At 36.3% G+C, this 18835-nt stretch overlaps 1 protein-coding gene across 2 annotated transcripts in view; it reads right to left on the bottom strand.

The window, feature by feature from the left end:
* Positions 1–8093: 8093 nt before the first annotated feature.
* The window catches only part of G3BP2 (G3BP stress granule assembly factor 2), a 32834-nt gene continuing 22092 nt past the window's right edge, over positions 8094–18835 (bottom strand). The window contains exons 6-12 of one of the 2 annotated variants that reach the window (XM_023513376.1): positions 18464–18566; positions 17873–18053; positions 16777–16875; positions 12252–12354; positions 10947–11075; positions 10079–10197; positions 8094–9422 (exon numbers count right to left, since the gene is read on the bottom strand). In XM_023513376.1, coding sequence (XP_023369144.1) covers positions 9150–9422; positions 10079–10197; positions 10947–11075; positions 12252–12354; positions 16777–16875; positions 17873–18053; positions 18464–18566 — 1007 coding nt within the window. In that variant the 3' untranslated portion in view covers positions 8094–9149. The remainder of the gene's footprint in view (positions 9423–10078; positions 10198–10946; positions 11076–12251; positions 12355–16776; positions 16876–17872; positions 18054–18463; positions 18567–18835) is intronic. The other variant, XM_003790075.3, reaches the window with a different exon arrangement.

Here is an 18835-nt window from a genome sequence, read left to right as displayed (position 1 = left end):
TTAAGCAACAGCCCTAGACTGGAGTGCAGTGGCACAATCACAGTTCATTGCAACCTCGAATTCCTGGGCTCAAGCGATCCTTCTACCTCAGCCTCCCAAGTAGCTGGGACTATAGGTGTCTGCCATTATGCCCAGCTAATTTTTATTTATTTATTTATAGAAACAGGGTCTCACTGTGTTGCCCTAGCTGGTTTCAAACTTCTGGCCTCAAGTGACCCTCCCATCTAGACCTCTCAAAGTGCTGGGACCACAGGTATGAGCCACCAGACCTAGACCACCAATGTGATCTTGAAGCCACCTAAACGACTAAGCAGGGGAAGGGTCTACTCACCACTACTCTCCTTTTTTACCTTAAGGGTGACAACACTACTTTATCTGAATCATTACACATATGGGTTATCGATTACATCAATTAGCTCACCCTCACTCATTTGCTATTTTATTTGACCTCTAAGCAGCGCTGTACACAACTGCCTATTTTTTCCTTCTAAGCAACTGTTTAAAACTTAGCTTTCCATGACACCAATACTTGCCCACATTTTGTCTCCCTGTTCTTTGGATGCCCCTCCTTTACTGTAATCCTACTTTTTAGAGCACTTAAGGGCTCGGTCTTCAGCCTATTTTCTTTTGTACACTCTCTTCCTAGCTGATCTCATCTCATCCAAAGGCAACAAGAATCAACACGGATCTCTCACAGAACACAGCTCTCCTCAGAACTCCAGAATCATCCATGTAATTGCCAGATAACTTTCTTGGATATCCTAGTGGCATATGAATCTTAACTTGGCAAAAACAACTGTTGAATTTCCCTCCACAATCCACTTCTGTTCCTTCCTATCTCAGTAAAGTATTGCCTTCCACCCAAGCTGCCTCAAAATCCTTTTCTCTTTCACATTCAAAAATCCAACTTTTTTAGGTTCTATCTACAAAATCTTACTAGCTGACCACTTACCACCATGTTCACTGTTAAAATATTTACCCAAACCACGTTGCCACCTATCCCCTGACTTCTTTTCCTATCAGTGTTCAGATGTCTACAGTTTGAACGCCAAAGCCATGGTCAGTTCATCCCTACTTACCTTTAATATCATTTGCATTATTGTTTGGCCTTCTTATTGCCCTGCAACACATCAAGCTTATTCCAAACCCAGGTATTTGTTTTTCCACTTGCAATACTCTTCCCCCAGATTTCCTCAAGACCTTCTGCATTTTTTGGAGACAGTCTCACTCTCTCACCCTGGGTAGGGTGCCATGCCATCATAGTTCACGGCAACCTCAAACTCTTGGGTTCAAGCAATCCTCCTGCCTCCCAAGTAACTGAGAATACAGGTACCTGCCACCACATCTAGTAAATTTTTCTATTTTTTAGTAGAGATGGGGTCCTGCTCTTGCTTGGGCTAGTCTTGAATTTCTGAGTTCAAGCAAGCTATCTGCCTTGGCCTCCCTGACTGTTAGGAGTACAGCTGCTGCACCAGGCCTTACTGTCTCTTTAGGTCTCAAATGCACCTCCTTTCATCACCACACTAGCATCTCCATCATTATTCATCTTCTACATTCTACTCCAAGTTAGCCATGTGGTCTTGGACAAGTAGCTAACCCTGCTGTTCCTGAGTTAATGTATCTGTAAAATAAATTTACTACTCCTCATAGGATTACTTAGGACTAAATGAGCTGGTTGCATTCTGCCTAGAACAAATTGGAACAGAAACTACTTGTTTGCTGCCTCTCTCCCTCCAGAAACACACATTTCCTAAGAGTAGGTTGTGCCTGTCATACTGCCAGCCAGCACCTAGACAGGTTTATGCTAATAAATATTCACTGACATTACTCTCTAAGTTCTCACTTCTTTCACACATTTGTTACTATTTGTGACTACTTTGAAGCACCACTGTAAGTTATTCCAAAAGCCTCATCTCCATGCCAAGCGGCTTTTTGTTTAACCTCTCCCAAGCTTTAGTTCACCTCTTAAAGAGCAAACAAAGGTTAGTAAGTTATCAAAATAAAAGGTATAGCGTGTAAAAACAGGCCCTCAAAAAATTCCTTTTTCTCAGCTCATGTAGACTCATGACTCATCAGCTATTTCACTTCTGTTTCCGAGTCTCTACTCTGCCTTATTACTTAATGTGTGTTTCCTCAATGTAGTTCCTGATTAAGGGATCCTTAATTTTCAGACTGCTAGTGCTGGAGGCTGTGATTTAACAATTTTCTAAAATAAAGCCAGGATAAAAATGCACTGCATTGAAAGCTTAAATTTCTGGTGTTTAAAACTCACTCATTTTCTAAAATTAATTAGATCCTTAAGTTGATTTTCAACATGGCTAATGGAATATTTCAAGTTGTCTCATACTAGAGTGCCTAGTCTCTTTTCTGAGCCTCCATCTCAGCTATAAAAAAGATCAACTACACTTAGCTTGCCTAAAGAGTACATCAAATGCTGTTTCTTCCCCTCAGATTTAACAGTCTCAACACTTCAGTTCTGCCACCACCTTCCCTCAATACAGCATGATTATCATGCCCATGCCCATGGTCTCCTTAATGGCTTCCTATTAGAATTAGAAAAAAATTAATTAGAAAAGAATTCAGCTAAACCTACTGTGGTTAGCAATATTGTGTGATCTAGTCTACCTCACCTCTCATCATTTCGCTACTTCCTGACTCACTCCACCCACTCTTGTAGGTGTCCTCCAAGCTTTTCCAATTTTACAGAATGGGTGACTGGAGAACTCCTGCTCAAAGTTGCCACTTAGGGACTTTGCATTATCTCACTTTAATGCTTTACCTGTAGCATCTGCAACTGCTGTTCCATCACCAAGTAACTAAGCTCTGGGAGGCTAAGGACTTTGCATATTCACTCATGTATCTTTAATAGCACGAACAGTGCTCAGTGAGCATCTGATAAACACTACCTAATGGTTTGTCTTCATTGAAAGTGAATATAAAAATATAATTTGAAAAAAATACACACATATCAGGGTATTTATAGGGGACCATCTATGGGGTCACATTGTGAGAGTTCATTCTTTTGGATCAGCTGTATTTTCTTCACGTGCACAGCATGTTATTTAAATGAAAAGACTTTGGTAAAATAAACAAAAGTATTCATGTACTGTTTTCAAAATAAAAAGGCACAAGCCAAAAGAATCAAACACAATGCACAAAATACGTACACTCCTAGCTGACCTGAGCTTTCATACATACACTCCTAGCTGACCTGATCTTTTCAAGCCCAGCTCATAAATCCCATAGGTGATTTTCCTAGCATTCCTCAGCCCCCTCCTTCAAAGTTTTATTCCTCCCGTGTTCCCAATCATTCACACACTATTCTACTTCTTGAGTTATCCAAGTGAGATTCTTCTTTGATAACAACCTTCACCCCACCAGGACCTGGCAGTCTTACCTTTACTTTCAAATCCTTCAAATCCATCTAATTCTTCGGATTTCTAATGCTGCCACTCTATCATAGCTCTCAATTGAAATACATCATTTTTACCTGGTTCACTCCAATTTATTATTAAACTCCCAATTTGTTTACTCTGTACCTAGACATTTCATAGTAGAAATCTTGCCACCATTACTGCCCATTGTACCTACCCACCTGCCAAAAAATCGACTACTTCCTATTGCTCTTGGGACAAAGATCTACTTCCTTGAGGACAACAGACCCTTTATTGTCTGCCCCTTAGCTACCTTCTTAATTATGTACCTAACTCATTCTCACCATAGGGCCTCCCAGTCCTTTTTAAGAGCAGAGAATCTTATTTAATTCGCCTTTTTTTTTTTTGAAACAGAGTCTCACTTGGTCACCCTTATTAGAGTGACGTGGCATCTTAGCTCACAGTAACCTCAAACTCTCGAGTTTAAGCAATCCTCTTGTCTTGGCCTCCCAAGTAGCTAGGACTATAGGCGCCCACAACACCCAGCTAATTTTGAGATAGGGTCTCACTCTGGTCTTGAACCTGTGAGGTCAGCAATCCACCCACCTTGGCCTCCCAAGTGCTGGGATTATAGGTGTGAGCCACCATGCCTGGCCTAATTTGCCATTTATTAACAGTACCTAGAACAGTGCCTGGCATTTTGAAGCAAAATCGTTAACAAATGATTGAATGAGCCAGTGGACCAGTGTAAGTTTTATCAGAATAATATGAGTAAGTCTTTTAAGCCTGGAAAATGGACAATAAAGGGAGGTTAATAAAGAGAATGCCGGGTTAACAGATGAAACACCAACAATTTCTAGGCTGTTGAAATATATATAGAAAATGGAGATGTTCATTACTATAGAGACAAGTATACATTAAGTCAGTCACGTAGGGAAAATACACTTGTTTTAGACTTTCTCACTTTGAATTATCTTGTGCTTCAAAGGGGATATGGCCAAAAGGATTAATAAAAGATACCTTTGAAACGGAGGGTAGGTACACAGTACAAATGCAACTGACTCAATAGTGATTAACAGCTAACACTGACAGCGAGGACAGTATTTCAAGTCCTTTAAATGTTAACACACAGACTCCTCACAATCATTCATCTCATTTTACAAATGAGGGAACAGGCACAGATGGTGTGGCAGAGCTGCCATTCAAGCCCAAGCTGTCTCCAAAGTCCTGGTCTCGACTATTATGTACTATACGGAATTTACTGAATCCTCTAGAAAATCCAAGGCGATTTAGAAAAAGTGTTTAGTAGTTGCTTTAGATCATTTTACTGAATTTACTGAATGGATAATATACTGCGTATTAAAACCAAGGTAATGTATGGCCAAAATAAACCACCCAGAGAAAGCTTGTGGGAAGAATAACACTAATGTCCCATAATAAAAGGAGCCGGCTTTATCAAAACTCTAGAGGTCAAAGGTAAAGATCAGTTAATTTGGTGATTAACAAAGGCTAAAAATCTATGCTTAATTCTGAATCTGTATTAATAGTGTTTTACCCAATTATTTGGTAATGCTAAAAATAGATTTTACTTCTTGTAATTATGAAGCACATTAAATATAATGTGCTTATATGCTAACAGATTTGAAGATTTTCATTCCTATTTGTCAAAACCAGTAACTTCAAATTAAAGATTTCACTGAATGTTGCAAATGGTTTTAAACAATTAAACTTCTATGTAAACCTACTGAAACCTACCACAAAAGGAAATTTCTTTCATGACTTTATTGTTCACTTATCTAGTATTTAAAATAAACTAGAACTCTAGCATCAAACTGATCAAAACACAAACTGCTAATAAATAAACAGAAAGTCCTTTTAACAGAATTTTTGAAAATCAAGCACCTTTACTGAATTGTAGTTAGGATAAGCAAGTCAACCTCCTGAATTGGTTGTTTTCAGATATTTTGTTCTGTATACATCTCCTGGACCAAGTAATAATTTGCTTTTTCAAATCTGGGTCTATTTTCAACAGTGTGGGTACATTTTATCTCCTTTAAAAACTATTTTACCGTAGCCAATAAAGTCCGACATTTTTATAATTGTAATTAAAAGTAAGCTTAATATACGCTTGCAATTTTTTTTTTTTAGGTGAAGAGTCTCACTATGTTGCCCTTGGTAGAGTGCCATGACTTCATAGCTCACAGCAAAACCAAACTCTTGGACTTAAGTTGATTATCTTTACCTCAGCCTCCCATGTAGCTGGGACTACAGGTGCCCTCCACAACACCTGGCTATTTTTTTTTTTTTTGTATTTGTCATTGTTGTTTAGCAGGCCTAGGCCAGGGTTGAACCCGCCATCCCTAGTGTATGTGGCCAGCGTCCTAACCATGGAGCTACAGGTGCTAAGCCCACTTACAACAATTTTAAGTCTTACTTCCTTGAGAATATTTAAGAATGATTATTCTGGCTTCTCTCCCACACAAATTTGTGAAGATTTAGGAATCTTAAAGTCTTATGAATATATTACCAAGAAAAATTCATCTATTATCCCCTTTAAAGAAGCAAAAGTTTTAAGTTCTAAAATTACATATTTGTTGGTACCTCATTTCTTACTGAAAGCACAACTAAATATGACTACTTTTTCCTTTTCTTGTAGTGCTTGATAAGTTTCTTAACTTAGGTCATGTCTGTAACTTCAGATAACCATAATCTTCTCATCCTTTCCTTTCTTGTTTCATTGAGATACAAAGTAGAAATCCTTTAGAAAATCCAAGATGATGTAGAAAAAGTGTTTAGTAGTTGCTTTAGATCATTTTCACTGTCCTTATCAGCTATTACTGTGTTCTAATATTCAACTTGTGTATCAGGTATCTAACTAGACTGGAATAGATCTCTAACAATGTTTGATTTACTTAAATGTTTTATTTTATACATCAAATTTGACAAATAAGCAGCTGGTTTTAGAATAATTTCTTATTTCCACATAGACTGTATGAAAAGCAAGTGGAAGAAAACATTTGGGAACATGAGAGCTACAGATTAAATTAGGGACATAGATAAATGCTGCAGACATCAGTAGTTTATTGTTTGTTTAGTCCAAACACATTCAAAATGGAAACTCAAAGAATACTCCACCTGAAACAATTAAACTAGGTTCTACTAGCATATAATGCTTAACACATTACAGCAATAAAGATGGTAATCCATTGTCTTCTATACCTACTAAAGCCAAGATGGTAAAGCCAATTTGGTTGCAATAGTGTCATAAGGATAGAATATTACCATCAAAATAAAATAAAATCAGCAAATAACAGTAATGGTAGATGAATATTTTTACTCTGTTTCACTGAAAAGGGGACGAAAAGTTAAAAGTCCACAGTACTGCAGGTGAATGATCACCATGTAAACTTCTCCACATGATGTTTAATGTTTTACTCGTGGTGTGGTAAAGGCTGACACTGAACGGCTCTTTGCTCTGCTTTTCAATTACACTCAACATTTGTCATCACTTTTGGTGCCAGAATGGTTTTCATGGGTGGCAGGGCAATATCCCCGACCGGAAATTTTATATATATATTCGTATACATATATATATATATATACACGAATATATATGTGTATATATACATATATACACACATATTATGTGTGTATATACATACACACATATACAATGAAATAGAATAGAGAAAAAATACACTTGGGGGAAAAAGAACAATGACAAGAAAACAATCACTTATTTAAATGTAGTCTGAATAAAGGCTTCGAAATTCCAAAGTAATTTCCTGCTAAGAATTTCAAGTACTATACATCAGAAAGTATAAAACTGTTTGAAACAAACAAAAAAATCTTTACGCCTCCCCAAAATGGAAACTATGAAAATCTGTGTCCCCCGAATATATGCAATAGTGCAAGACTTTTCCTCAAACATGGAAGACCTCATTCAAGGAAGGGGGAAAGATTTAATTTTACTTTTACTGCCCAGCACGTGAAAAACAAAATGTGCATCATTTGCTAGTTTACTAAATAGCAAACAGTTGCATAATTCAGAACCAATTTGCTACCATGTCAAGTGCATATTTTGTTTAAGATAGAATGGAGAAGTCTTCCATGCTAACAAGCAGCTTTAAGTGGTCACACTTATTTACCCAGCTTCTTGCCTGAAACATCAGAAACTGGTTTATACTGATTGCTCCAAGCATAAAATTGGATAAGCTTTGCCATTCTTGTGGTTTATCGGAACTTGCTAAAAAGACAGACAATAATTCAGCAGCTACAAACTTTGCTCACAGAACTGTTTAAAGATTCATGTAAAAATAAAAGATGTCGTCCCAGACTTAAATTCAGGAGCCACTCGGGTGCTGACATCAGTTCAAGAATTGTGCAAAATGAATGATAGTTCCCTGCCCCCCAAATAGAAAATGCAAACACTTAAGAGCTGCTGTTCTTTTCTCTGAAAATTGCAGTATCCTCACCTTAGGTTTACATGTCAGTTAAGGAATCTGACTGCTTTTAAAATGTCACTAAAAATGTACGTGATGTAGACTGACTTTTCCAAGCACTGAAGTGACACGTGTCAACGTTCACATTCAAGCTGGGAGAAAAGTCAACTAGAGACCTACTCAAATAACTGACTTCCTCCTTCCCTCTCCCTCCCAAACACACACGACTCCCCCCTCCCAAGAGAACACAAAGTTGTTGACTGAAAAACAAGATAAATAATATGCTAGTCCATTTTACTGATTTTAAAGATACTGCAATTTTTATACACTTCAATGATTTTTCAACATTTTGCAGCTGTTTGGCTTTGCAGCACAGCGATTCATACACTATACTGTACAAAATTACCAGCGAGACTGGAATGATGTATTAATAGAAGGCACCATCATGCTTATTACATTACCAGAGAACGAAAATACAGCAAAGACGATTTTCACTGTACACAGCTTAAAGAAAGGAAAGGGGGAGGAGTGTGCTGAGCAGCCAGCCATCCCTGTACTGAATAGGGCAGGTAGAAAATCTTAGATAGGGAGCGACTAAATCTGGTCTAATATTCAAGACCAAAGCATTTGAAGTTCTGATTTTTGTTATTTAGTTCGTAACTAAATGATTTCCTTCTGGAATATACTTGTAGTCTTGTTAAGGTTTATGTGTACACACGCTGGTCACAGCAAGCAGATAAAATGCCCTCATCGTTTCACAAACTATTCTCTACTGGAAAAGATGAAAGATTTTTTTCCCCTGTTGCCTCCTGTTGCAGATGTCATGTTAATGAGTTCAGAGTACCCATTAGTGCATTTTGATGAGTGCATAACAAGTTTCTGGTTGGTTTGTATTTTTGGGGGGAGCCAAGAAAAAAGGCAAGATTCTCCAATTGCACAAATCGCACTATTTGTGTTTCCAACATTAACAGGCAGAAACAGTAACACTTAAACAAAATGTGCAGCAGAAGATTTTTTTTTTTTTTTGACTCAAAGGACCTGAATTCAGTGGGCATGTCCTTTTAAGTTCATTTTTGTAGATAGTTTAAGATATGGTCATTTTTCAGTCCTTAATTTTCCAAGTCTAGATTTATAAATTAACAATGTGAATCCTGTTGTGAAATTAGGGAAATAATGTCCACCTCAATTTAACTGATAACCAAAAGATGCTTTTCACATCAAAGAAATGATCAAAAAGGCTGTGTCACATTCCAAAGCCAAAAAAAATTAACAAGAATGCAAACACGATGAATAATGTACCACTGCCAAGACTCTGCAGACCAACAGTGGAGCTTCAGCGACGCTGTCCTGTGAAGCGGCCTTCCATTTGCCCGGTTCCTCTTCCAGAACCAAGTTTCTGTGCCATGCCACCCCTTGGAGGAGGTCCTCTTCCATCACGATCACGCATCATTCCACCACCCACTATTCCACGTGGGCCACCAGGACCTCGATCGTTGCGCCTAATATCCCTGCGATCATCACCACCACCTCTGGTTTCTCGCTCTCTTGCAGCTCTTGTTTTTTTCTCTTCCACATTTAAACGTACTTCCCCTCGAAACATAATTGGCTTTGAAAGAGGAGAAAAATATTTACATAGCAGGTTAGACAGCAATAAAAATGTTATTAACCTGCACAGATAAGTTAGAAAGTCTTAAAAATAAAACTTTCATGACATTCTTAACAAGCAATCTTTTCAACCTTCAATACAGCTATTATGTAATCTAAAAGAATCCACATCTTAAGACTAAAAAATTACTAAATCATGGAGGGATGCAGTGGCTCACACCTATAACCCTAACAATCTGGGAGGCTAAGGTGGGAGGATTCCTTGAGCTCAGGAGTTTGAGACCAACCTGAACAAGAGCAAGATCTCTTCTCTACTAAGAAAAAAGAAAAACTAGCTGGGCATGGTGGTGCACACCTATAGTTTCAACTACTTGGGAGGCTGAGGCTGGAGGATTGCTTGAACCCAGGAGTTTGAGGTTGCTGTGAGCTAGGTACTATAGCTTGAGTCAAGACAGTGAGACTCTGACTCAAACAAATAAAATAAAATAAAATAATAAAATTAATAACTTTATTCTTTGCATAAATACCATTTCATAATTAACTATTTTTAGCTTGACCATTAAAAACAAATTTTTCTGTGACTTTTAAATATATCAAGTTAATATTATATACAACAGAAATAATAAATTCTTGAATTATGCCCTTTAAATCACTTACTTTTGCAATTAAGATTCTCTGAACTGGTTCAGAGTCATCAAAAACCACAAAACCAAAATTTGGAAGCTTTCCCCCAACACCCTTGGTATTGATGCGAAGTTCCACAACGTTTCCAAAACCTGTGAAGATATACATTACACCAAAGTTAAGTATTTTAATAGTCTATTTTGATGGTTTTAATTATTCAGGATGCATAACTTTTATCTCCTTGATACACTTGAAAAATAAAAGCTGCTATGCCTAGTGATAGCTGAAGTACATCCATTCACGCACCAAGAATGTCCAACCTTTTTTTTCCCCCTCTCCCACACACTGGAAAAAATCAAGTTTGTCTTGGGCCACACGTTAAGCATACAAATGCTAAAGAAAGCTGATTACCACAAAAATGGTCCATGCATAATTTGACACTACAGATAAGCTAAAATGTCATCAGAAAATTAGCATGTGGTGCTCAGGTTGGACGTCCCTGATAGGTGACCACTTAAGATACCAAACCGCCTTGCTGGACTGCCTGTTTTACTACCTTTCTCCTACCCATCAGCCTTTCCACAGGAAAAGTTAACTGAATACTTTTAGAAAAAACACAGTCTAAAACTAATAAAACTAGTAATATGAATCACTTGTCAAATGAGTCCCATCTCTCAATTGAACACTGATTCATCCAGCTGTTTTTTTCCTGCCTCTACTCTACCGACCATGGCTGAGTCAGTACATAGGAGTCACTGACAGATACTGTATCTAATCTACTCCTTTGTGATTAAGGTGACAAGGTAGTTGGACACTACCTTTTTAAAGTATCAATTATGTTATGAAAAAGTTCTATATGCCTTCGGCTTAATCTTTTTAAAAAGCAAAATAAACCACTTACTCATGAAGAATTCTTTCAGTTCATTTTCATCAATATCATGTGGCAAGTTACCGACAAAGAGTTGATGACTGTCTGGATAGCGAATAATCCTACGGTTGTCAGAGTCATTCTGTTCCATATCTCCTCTACCTGAGAATAGACATGGAGCAGATATTAGTGTTTACAATATCACATAAAAACTAGTGCAAAGCAATGAATGTAAAAAAATCATTTAACACTGATACTCTTGCTTTACTTTAATAAGACCAGGTGAGCTCCTTGAAAAGGGGGCAGAAGTGCCTATTATCAGGCAGTTAGAAGACAGTATGTGTAACACGACAGGGTGGCTATTAAATCGCTTGCTAACATCTTTTCTTCTGTAATGGATCTACTGGCCTGATTATACAAAAGTCAAATAACAGTACAGGTAATCCTCCTTAACCAAACTTACCACCAACCATGAACTAACCAGATACTGAGGCATATTTCTAGTAAAATGTGCTTAGTCTTTGTCTTTTGAAAGTCACAAATTACATAATCTTTGGTAGTATGATGACACTGTAGCCAAATCAGTAAATTGTAACAGCAATAATATCTCATTTACGTAGTTTTTTATTCACATTAGGACACTCTCTCTCTCTCTCTCTCTCACACACACACACACAAAATCCAAGGAACGATGAGGTAAATACATATCACATAAGAAAAATCTGTCTAGTAACTGAAGAGCATAAAAGTTCAGAATTAAGGATTTCACTCAATATCATAAATTCAAACAGTGGCTAAACTAGGACTTCTGGCTTAGCAACATGACTTATTTTGGGGGAATAATAACACTGTAAATTTGATATAAACTATCTTCTACCTTCTTCCAAAAGCAATCTAAACATTGTTATAGATTTCAAATAGTGGTACCAGATATAATATTAGCTAACAATATAAATAAGTCAAAAATCATGACAACTTACTTAATACCTAAGACAATCAAAATAAGAAGAATCAGGGTGTGCTTAGTATTTATCTGTGAAAAGATATAAGAGTGCTAAGTATGAGAGTAGGTTAGCTTACTGGCAGCTAGGTGTTGAATTCCTAAGACCAGTGACAATAAATAAAAGAAAACTTGTCTGTAAAGCCTTTTATACCTTGGAAATACATGTGTCCGCAGCATTTCAACTAATCCTCCCCTTAAATTTGGTTGTGCAGGTAATTCACAAATTTAAGCAATTTGATACCACAGATTTACATATAAAATACATTTTCTTTAAAGTTGTCTTTTCTGACATTATAAGTACTAAACGCTAAAAAGGGCACAAGGGGCTGACTCACCTGGTCTTGGTCCTCTAGGAGGGAAACCAGGTCGTTCTCTAGGCCGTTGTTCGCGCACACGAGGTGGCTGTGACTGAACTTCTGGTTTTGCTTCAACTCTTGGCTAAAAGGGAAAAAACACATTATAAAAAAAATATGAAAACCAACTAAAGTAAACTATCAACAAGTCACTAGCAAGCATAATGGTAATTTTAAGTTTAGAAATGTTTTAAACATAGTGTCCTACGTATGTGAAAAAGAAATTTTTACAAAGATATTCTGTACCAATCTAGGACTGTAGGGTAGGTTTTGTGTTCCCATTCAAGGCTCTGTAACTCACAATAAGCGGGTTTTTATAATTACATTTTTTCATTCAAGCAATTCAAGTTATAGCAACACTAACACAGTATAAAAGGTATTGCTACAAAAACCACAAAAATGCAAGATGAGCTGCTCCATATAAATAAAAAAATTAAAAGCCATTTTTGTCTTAGACAAGAATATATGACACATAATTCCTAAATATCTAGTTTTCTGCCCTTCCAATGTAACAGTACTCAATAATATTTTCTAAACCCCATAATCTTAAAATCAATATTTTAATAGTTTACTCTCAGCACCCAAAAGTGCTACCTTTAAGTTTAAATGCATGTTAAAAAGATACAAAGCTTGTAAGAACTTGTATGCAGCATCTCAAGCAGCCAAAAAGTCCTTTAGCTCCTTACAAGAAAGATGTGCATTTATTTATAAAGTATTAACCCCAACAATTTCATGGATGGGGTGGGATGGGGGAGTAATAAAACATTTTAAGATGCCTTCCAAAAGTTTCTGCTAACTGCTGAATTAACCACATGTACTAAAATAACTTTTTAAAATGAAACGATATCCACTTCTGCTATTACCTTTCCTGAATACAACAGCATTTTCAGTATTTCCAGCCTCTTCAGACCTTCTATTGCCCAAATACTTATGGTCCAAGGAAGAGACAAAAGATATGAAGCTTCAAAAGATGTTAAAAATACCCAGCAGGATATGAACATATTTCAAAATCAGAAACCTGGAAATTTCAGTCTTGTCTTTAAAAGGGACCATTTCTGAAGACCACAGTCTAAGCAGTGGCTCAAATTCTTTCATCATTTATATAACTCAGATATTTTAATTTGCAAGGAAAAATGCAATACAAAAATGCTTTCTTCAAAAATGACAATTTATTGCAAATGATTTTCAACTACTGTAACCACGAGGTATATTAACTTCTAAGCTAGAAGTTTAACGGTTTGGCCTGCCTCTTCCTAAAATGTTTGCCTCTATGGAGATGGTCCCATTTCCCTCAAGATAAAATTGCTTCCTGTATTCTAGAATTCTGCTAATCAAAAAATAAAAATTTTAACTTTCAGTTTATTTATATGTATTTATTCCTATAAGGCCCATTTTAAAATTCATTTTTACATCACTCAAAGAACAAAGCACAGTGTTATTAGATACAGATGTTCAGTAATTGCTGGTTCATTTAATCTTAAATTACATTTTTACTCCTCTGATCCCCAAAAATGCAAGTATGTATGCCTGACAAAGAGATCTAAGTGATGTCTCTAGGCCTATCGCTGTCTGTATTAGAAGTTTAATGCTACATTAATTCGATACAAAATGTGATGCCTGACGGCGGTTATTTAGGAATTTAAACTAAGTCAGTATAAAAGCGTATCTTGCTTCAGTATGCACATGAAACAGAAGAATAGATAAAATTCTGATACTGTATTTAAACTTTAGTGAAGCTGATGTATTAATGGTAATTAAGAGAAACAAACAGCAAGAGTATCCTGTTTAAAAAATTGCAGAGAAACTTGAGATTCATCCAATGCAAATGTTACCAAACAACTTGAGTTCCTGGCCTTCACTGATTTAAGTGCTTTTCAAAACAGATATCCAAGGCCGGGCACGCCTGTAATCCTAGCATTCTGGGAGGCTGAAGCAGGTATTACTTGTGGTCAGGACCAGCCTGAACAAGAGGGAGACCCTGCCTCTAAAAGTTGCCAGGCCTTGTGGTGGGTACCTATAATTCCAGCTACTCAGGAGTCTGAGGCTACAGGATCGCTTGAGCCCTGGAGTTTGAGGTTGCTGGGAACTATGACGCCATGGCACTCTACCCAGGGTGACAGAGTAAAACTTTAAATGTCTCAAAACAAAACAAAACCTCAGAACCAACCCGCCACCCCAGATATCCAGAAGTAATCATAAATAGCAAAATAAAAAAGTTTCTCCTTATCCTTACAGGGATTAAATTAAAAGCAGATGAATTTAAATAATCTCCTACATTTTACAAATAATTTATACCAATGATTTAGCAACTTGACTTCAAGTAGATATATGACGATGATAGTGCAAGGAAAATCAGAGCCAAAAGCTAACAATATCCCTTCAAATACCTGATTCAACACATGCTAACTAAGCAAGCTGTGTACTTAAAATTCTTCAGGCCCAAGTGCATGATTCAAACTAGTTACTCTATGGATAACTGGCTACTATACCGCTACTTAGGGCCTTTAAATTCCACGAACCAGAAAAGCATGATCACATGACAAATCCCACAAATGAAGGTAAAACAAAATATCTTTTAGAAAATGAAATGAAATCAAGTCAATAAAGCAGGTATAACGACAATAAACAAGTCCTTCAATGAAACATAAGCTATTAAGTCAATTTCCCGACAAAACCTTTTTACCAAGATATTAACTTACCTACTGCTAAATTAATGTCAACTAATACCCTAAAAATCAGATGTAATTCCCTTTTATCAGTAATCTAAATTAACACTATAAGGAAATGAATACTACACAGAAGTAGCAAAATAACAATTGTAAGATTATTAAGTGGAGATATCACGTATGCATTTTAAGTATGACCTAAAGAGGTCATAAGTTCTTTAAGTTTTAAACATTTAGAATTTTTACTTTAATAAAGGGTTTGGGTAGAAAGTACAAGCCAGTTTTCTACAACTTAAAAAATAGCTTCAAAAATATTCCAAACTTAAAAGAATTACTTAGGATATATAAAAATTGTTATTTTCCCAAGCAAGAGGCTAGGATTTAATGCAGTGTAGGCATTAAATACAGTATTCTTCTTTGATACAAATACAGACACAATACTCTCCAGAAAGGTACTAAGAAACACTTAAGTTTACAAGAGTCACATATGGACTCTGGTGTCCAAGTGCAAGGAAAGCCCAGTCCTACTATTTACACAGCTATCTGACCCTGGGTAAGTCCTTCTAGGCCTCATTTTTTCTGTCTCTAAAATGGAAATAACAGTACTTGCCCTGACAAGGCAGTTGAAGACAAGGAGAATGAATACAAAGTGCTTAGCATAATGCTTGGCATATATTAAATGCATAATAAACATTTAAATAGGATTAAAAGTTTTAACTTTTAACTACTTAAAATACATGCAGCCAACTCTCTGAAATGAAGTAACAATCCAAAGCTTCCAAATCTAAATCTGACAGGAAATCAAGATTTCAAAGGAGAAATCACAAATCATTTATCAAGTCTTCAGGTATGTTGAAAAGCACAAATAGTAACAGGGAAACTAATTTCCTTCATTAAGACAGAACTCTGGTTGATAATCTGAGGTAACCACTCATTGCTTCCTAAATATCTAAGTGAAAAAAAATAAGTGTCATGGGACCCAACCATGTACTCTATTTTATGTAGCTGATTGCAGTGCCCTACCAACACCAGAAAGACTAATGTTTACTACTCAGTTTTAAAACCTCAAAGTTTGATTTTTTAGAGCATACAAAAGAGGCACGTACTAACATTTTTAATGTAAATTTTCTAGTGGAATGAAGTTTAACCCAAAATGTAAGGAAAAGAACTGGATACCCTTCATATGCCTATAAACTTAACCAGAATTGGGTTAATTCTAAATCATATCACCTAACAAACATCTCAGGTAGCCAGTGTCTTATTTTCACATTTTTTGAAAGCTCTGAAATGGATAAGATGACAAAACAGACAAAAAGCAGAATACTGGAATGATCAATTAAGGTGAACGCTACAGTCATAAGTTGGTACAGGCTTCAATTAAATGGTGTGAACCACTTACAGACTGAGAGCTTAGGCAGTGTACGTTCAAAAAAAGTTTTGTTTTTTAAAAAATCATTTATTTTTTATAATGTCACACTACTTTGGTGCCTTTCCAAATTTATTATCTAAAATATTTTTTGCTAAATGAAATGTCAATCTTTTTTAAAAGGAACATTTTTTTGTAACTTTAAGAAGCCTTTTACTACTATATATTGGTAAACAATATTATATATTGGTAAAACCAACTTAATCTGTATTTCACACACCCAAACCCCAAATACCACCTATGTAGATGATGAATGGAGATTTGGCATTTAAAGTGGGTGCACTGACATTTAATACAATTTTTTGGTATATTCAATCCATAATTTATGATTGACTCATTTAAAAAAAAGTACTTAAAAAATAAGCAATTGGCAATGTAACAAGGATACAATCCAATGTGTTCACAGATTGGTTACCTGTGAGACTGGTGCTTTAACATGGGGTGGAATTCCAGAGGAAGAAACAGTACCACTAGGAGGCAGGTTTTTACTGGTCACTGAAGCCCAGGAGAAAGCCTGCAGGAAATGCAACAAACCTAGACTACTAATCATGGAAAACCACCAACATTCCTATAGGGAAATTTCCAAATATATATTTTCATTTCTAAACTATTTCTCTATATTGAAGGACTCCTAAAAGAAAGGCACACACACACATGCCAGTCTATGTGCCAGCTTTCAAAACCTCGTTATGCAAGATTATTTATAATTGTTTTGTCTGCACTACTAAATAGAACCACACGCAAGTTCCTACACACTCTAAGCAGATGAGCAAGTGGCAAACAAAATCACTAACAACTAAAACATGCTAGAAAAATCTGAACCTAACAAAACCAATTTCTTTTCCTTCTGGGGGTAAGACTGGGTGTGTGATGGTGTTAAGGGGAGAGGGAATGGATAGGAAGAAAAGAATACTACTAGCTGGAAACTATAGCAGACATTCACTAATTGAACAAGGAATCTCCTCCTCTCACTACCCAAGTAAACTTTAGCCTTCTACTTTACAGAAAGACAAAAGAAGTTTTAGATAGGCTTACATTATACACTAAGGGTGTCACTCATAATTCCAAGATAGTTCAAGTGGTGTAGCACGGAAATTGATCCCATTTAAACCACAAACCATAGGTATCTCTTCTTTTAATTACAGACCACCTTGTTTAAGTTGGGGAATTGCATGACTCCTGGTGCATCTGTGCTTAGAGAATTTAATACAGAATGAAAGAGCAACTGACAGCCTTACACGGTGGACCCAAATAATTTCATGTAAATTACTAAACACTGCATACAGACAAGGATTGACCTTAAGTTATATATTTCATTCTTAGGAGTACGGGGTGGGGAACAATGCAATTTTCTCAGGATAACAAACCCCCCCACAGCTTCTTTCATAAACATAAGAAAGCATAGCATTCAACTATATTAAATAATTTAACATAACGGAACAAAGGTCATGCTTCATGAGTGGCATCAAACACAAAAGTGTGCTTATAGGTGAGAGTTTCTGTGCTCTGACCTTTGGTGGTTCCTGTGGCAGAGAAACAGGCTCTGTGGGAGGAGGGGTGGCAGATTTCTCCTCTAATTCTTCTAAGTTCTTCTCCTCAACCTGGGGTTTCAGCTCTTCAGTTTTTGTTTCAGATTCTGGCTCAGGTTCAGGTTCATGAGAGGATTCATCCAAAGGCTCCTCTATGCCATTACTACAATAAATATTTAGTTCAATTCAATCTCTAATCTAATGTAGACAACGAATTATATGCCAATAACCTGTACTATATACTATTGTTCTGAAGCAAAGGAATAACACTCAAGCTGCAATTATTTAACCTCATTTTAAAACTAGGTTACTAAAAATGTTTACCTGAGTGGTAACTTTAAACATCTTTTATAAAAATAAGATGCTCACTGATTTTTAAAATATTCTGCATTGTTAGTAACTAACCACTGTAGTGGTGCAAATCATGTTTAATTTTTAAATTAAGTAAAACAATTCTTTCCAAATTTCCTGAACATATATTATAGGTAGCTTTATCAAAATTTTACTTCCAGTAATTCTAGAAACAAAATCCACTTTGCTGACAACCTAGTTCAGTTCAAACGCTATTCTTACGTGACAGGGTGAGCTTCGTAGTAACCACTGTTGGCATTTTCTTGCACAGGCTCCGGAGATGGCTGCCTTTCTTCTTGTTCCTCTTCTACTTCATCTTCTGATTCTGGCAATACACAATACATCACATCTTTTAAGAGGCTTAACAATTTCTAATATATGTATTTTTAATATGTTTAAGGAGGTGGAAAAAAACCAAATTTCTTACAAAGCCATTCAATTGCAATATTCCCTATTGTCTTAAAAATGTGAGAAAGCGAGCAAGTGAGCATGATTAAGTTTGATATTCATTGTCCTCTCTTATAAAAAAAAAAAAAAAGATCTTTTGGGCAGCGCTTGTGGCTCAAAAGGGTAAGGTGCTGGTCCCATATGCTG

This window comes from Otolemur garnettii, unplaced genomic scaffold (assembly GCF_000181295.1).
Source record: "Otolemur garnettii isolate 467f Iridium unplaced genomic scaffold, OtoGar3 scaffold00039, whole genome shotgun sequence".
In the NCBI taxonomy this organism is placed as follows: domain Eukaryota; kingdom Metazoa; phylum Chordata; class Mammalia; order Primates; family Galagidae; genus Otolemur; species Otolemur garnettii.
Note: the sequence above shows the minus strand (reverse complement) of the source record. Positions and strands in the feature narration are given on the sequence as shown.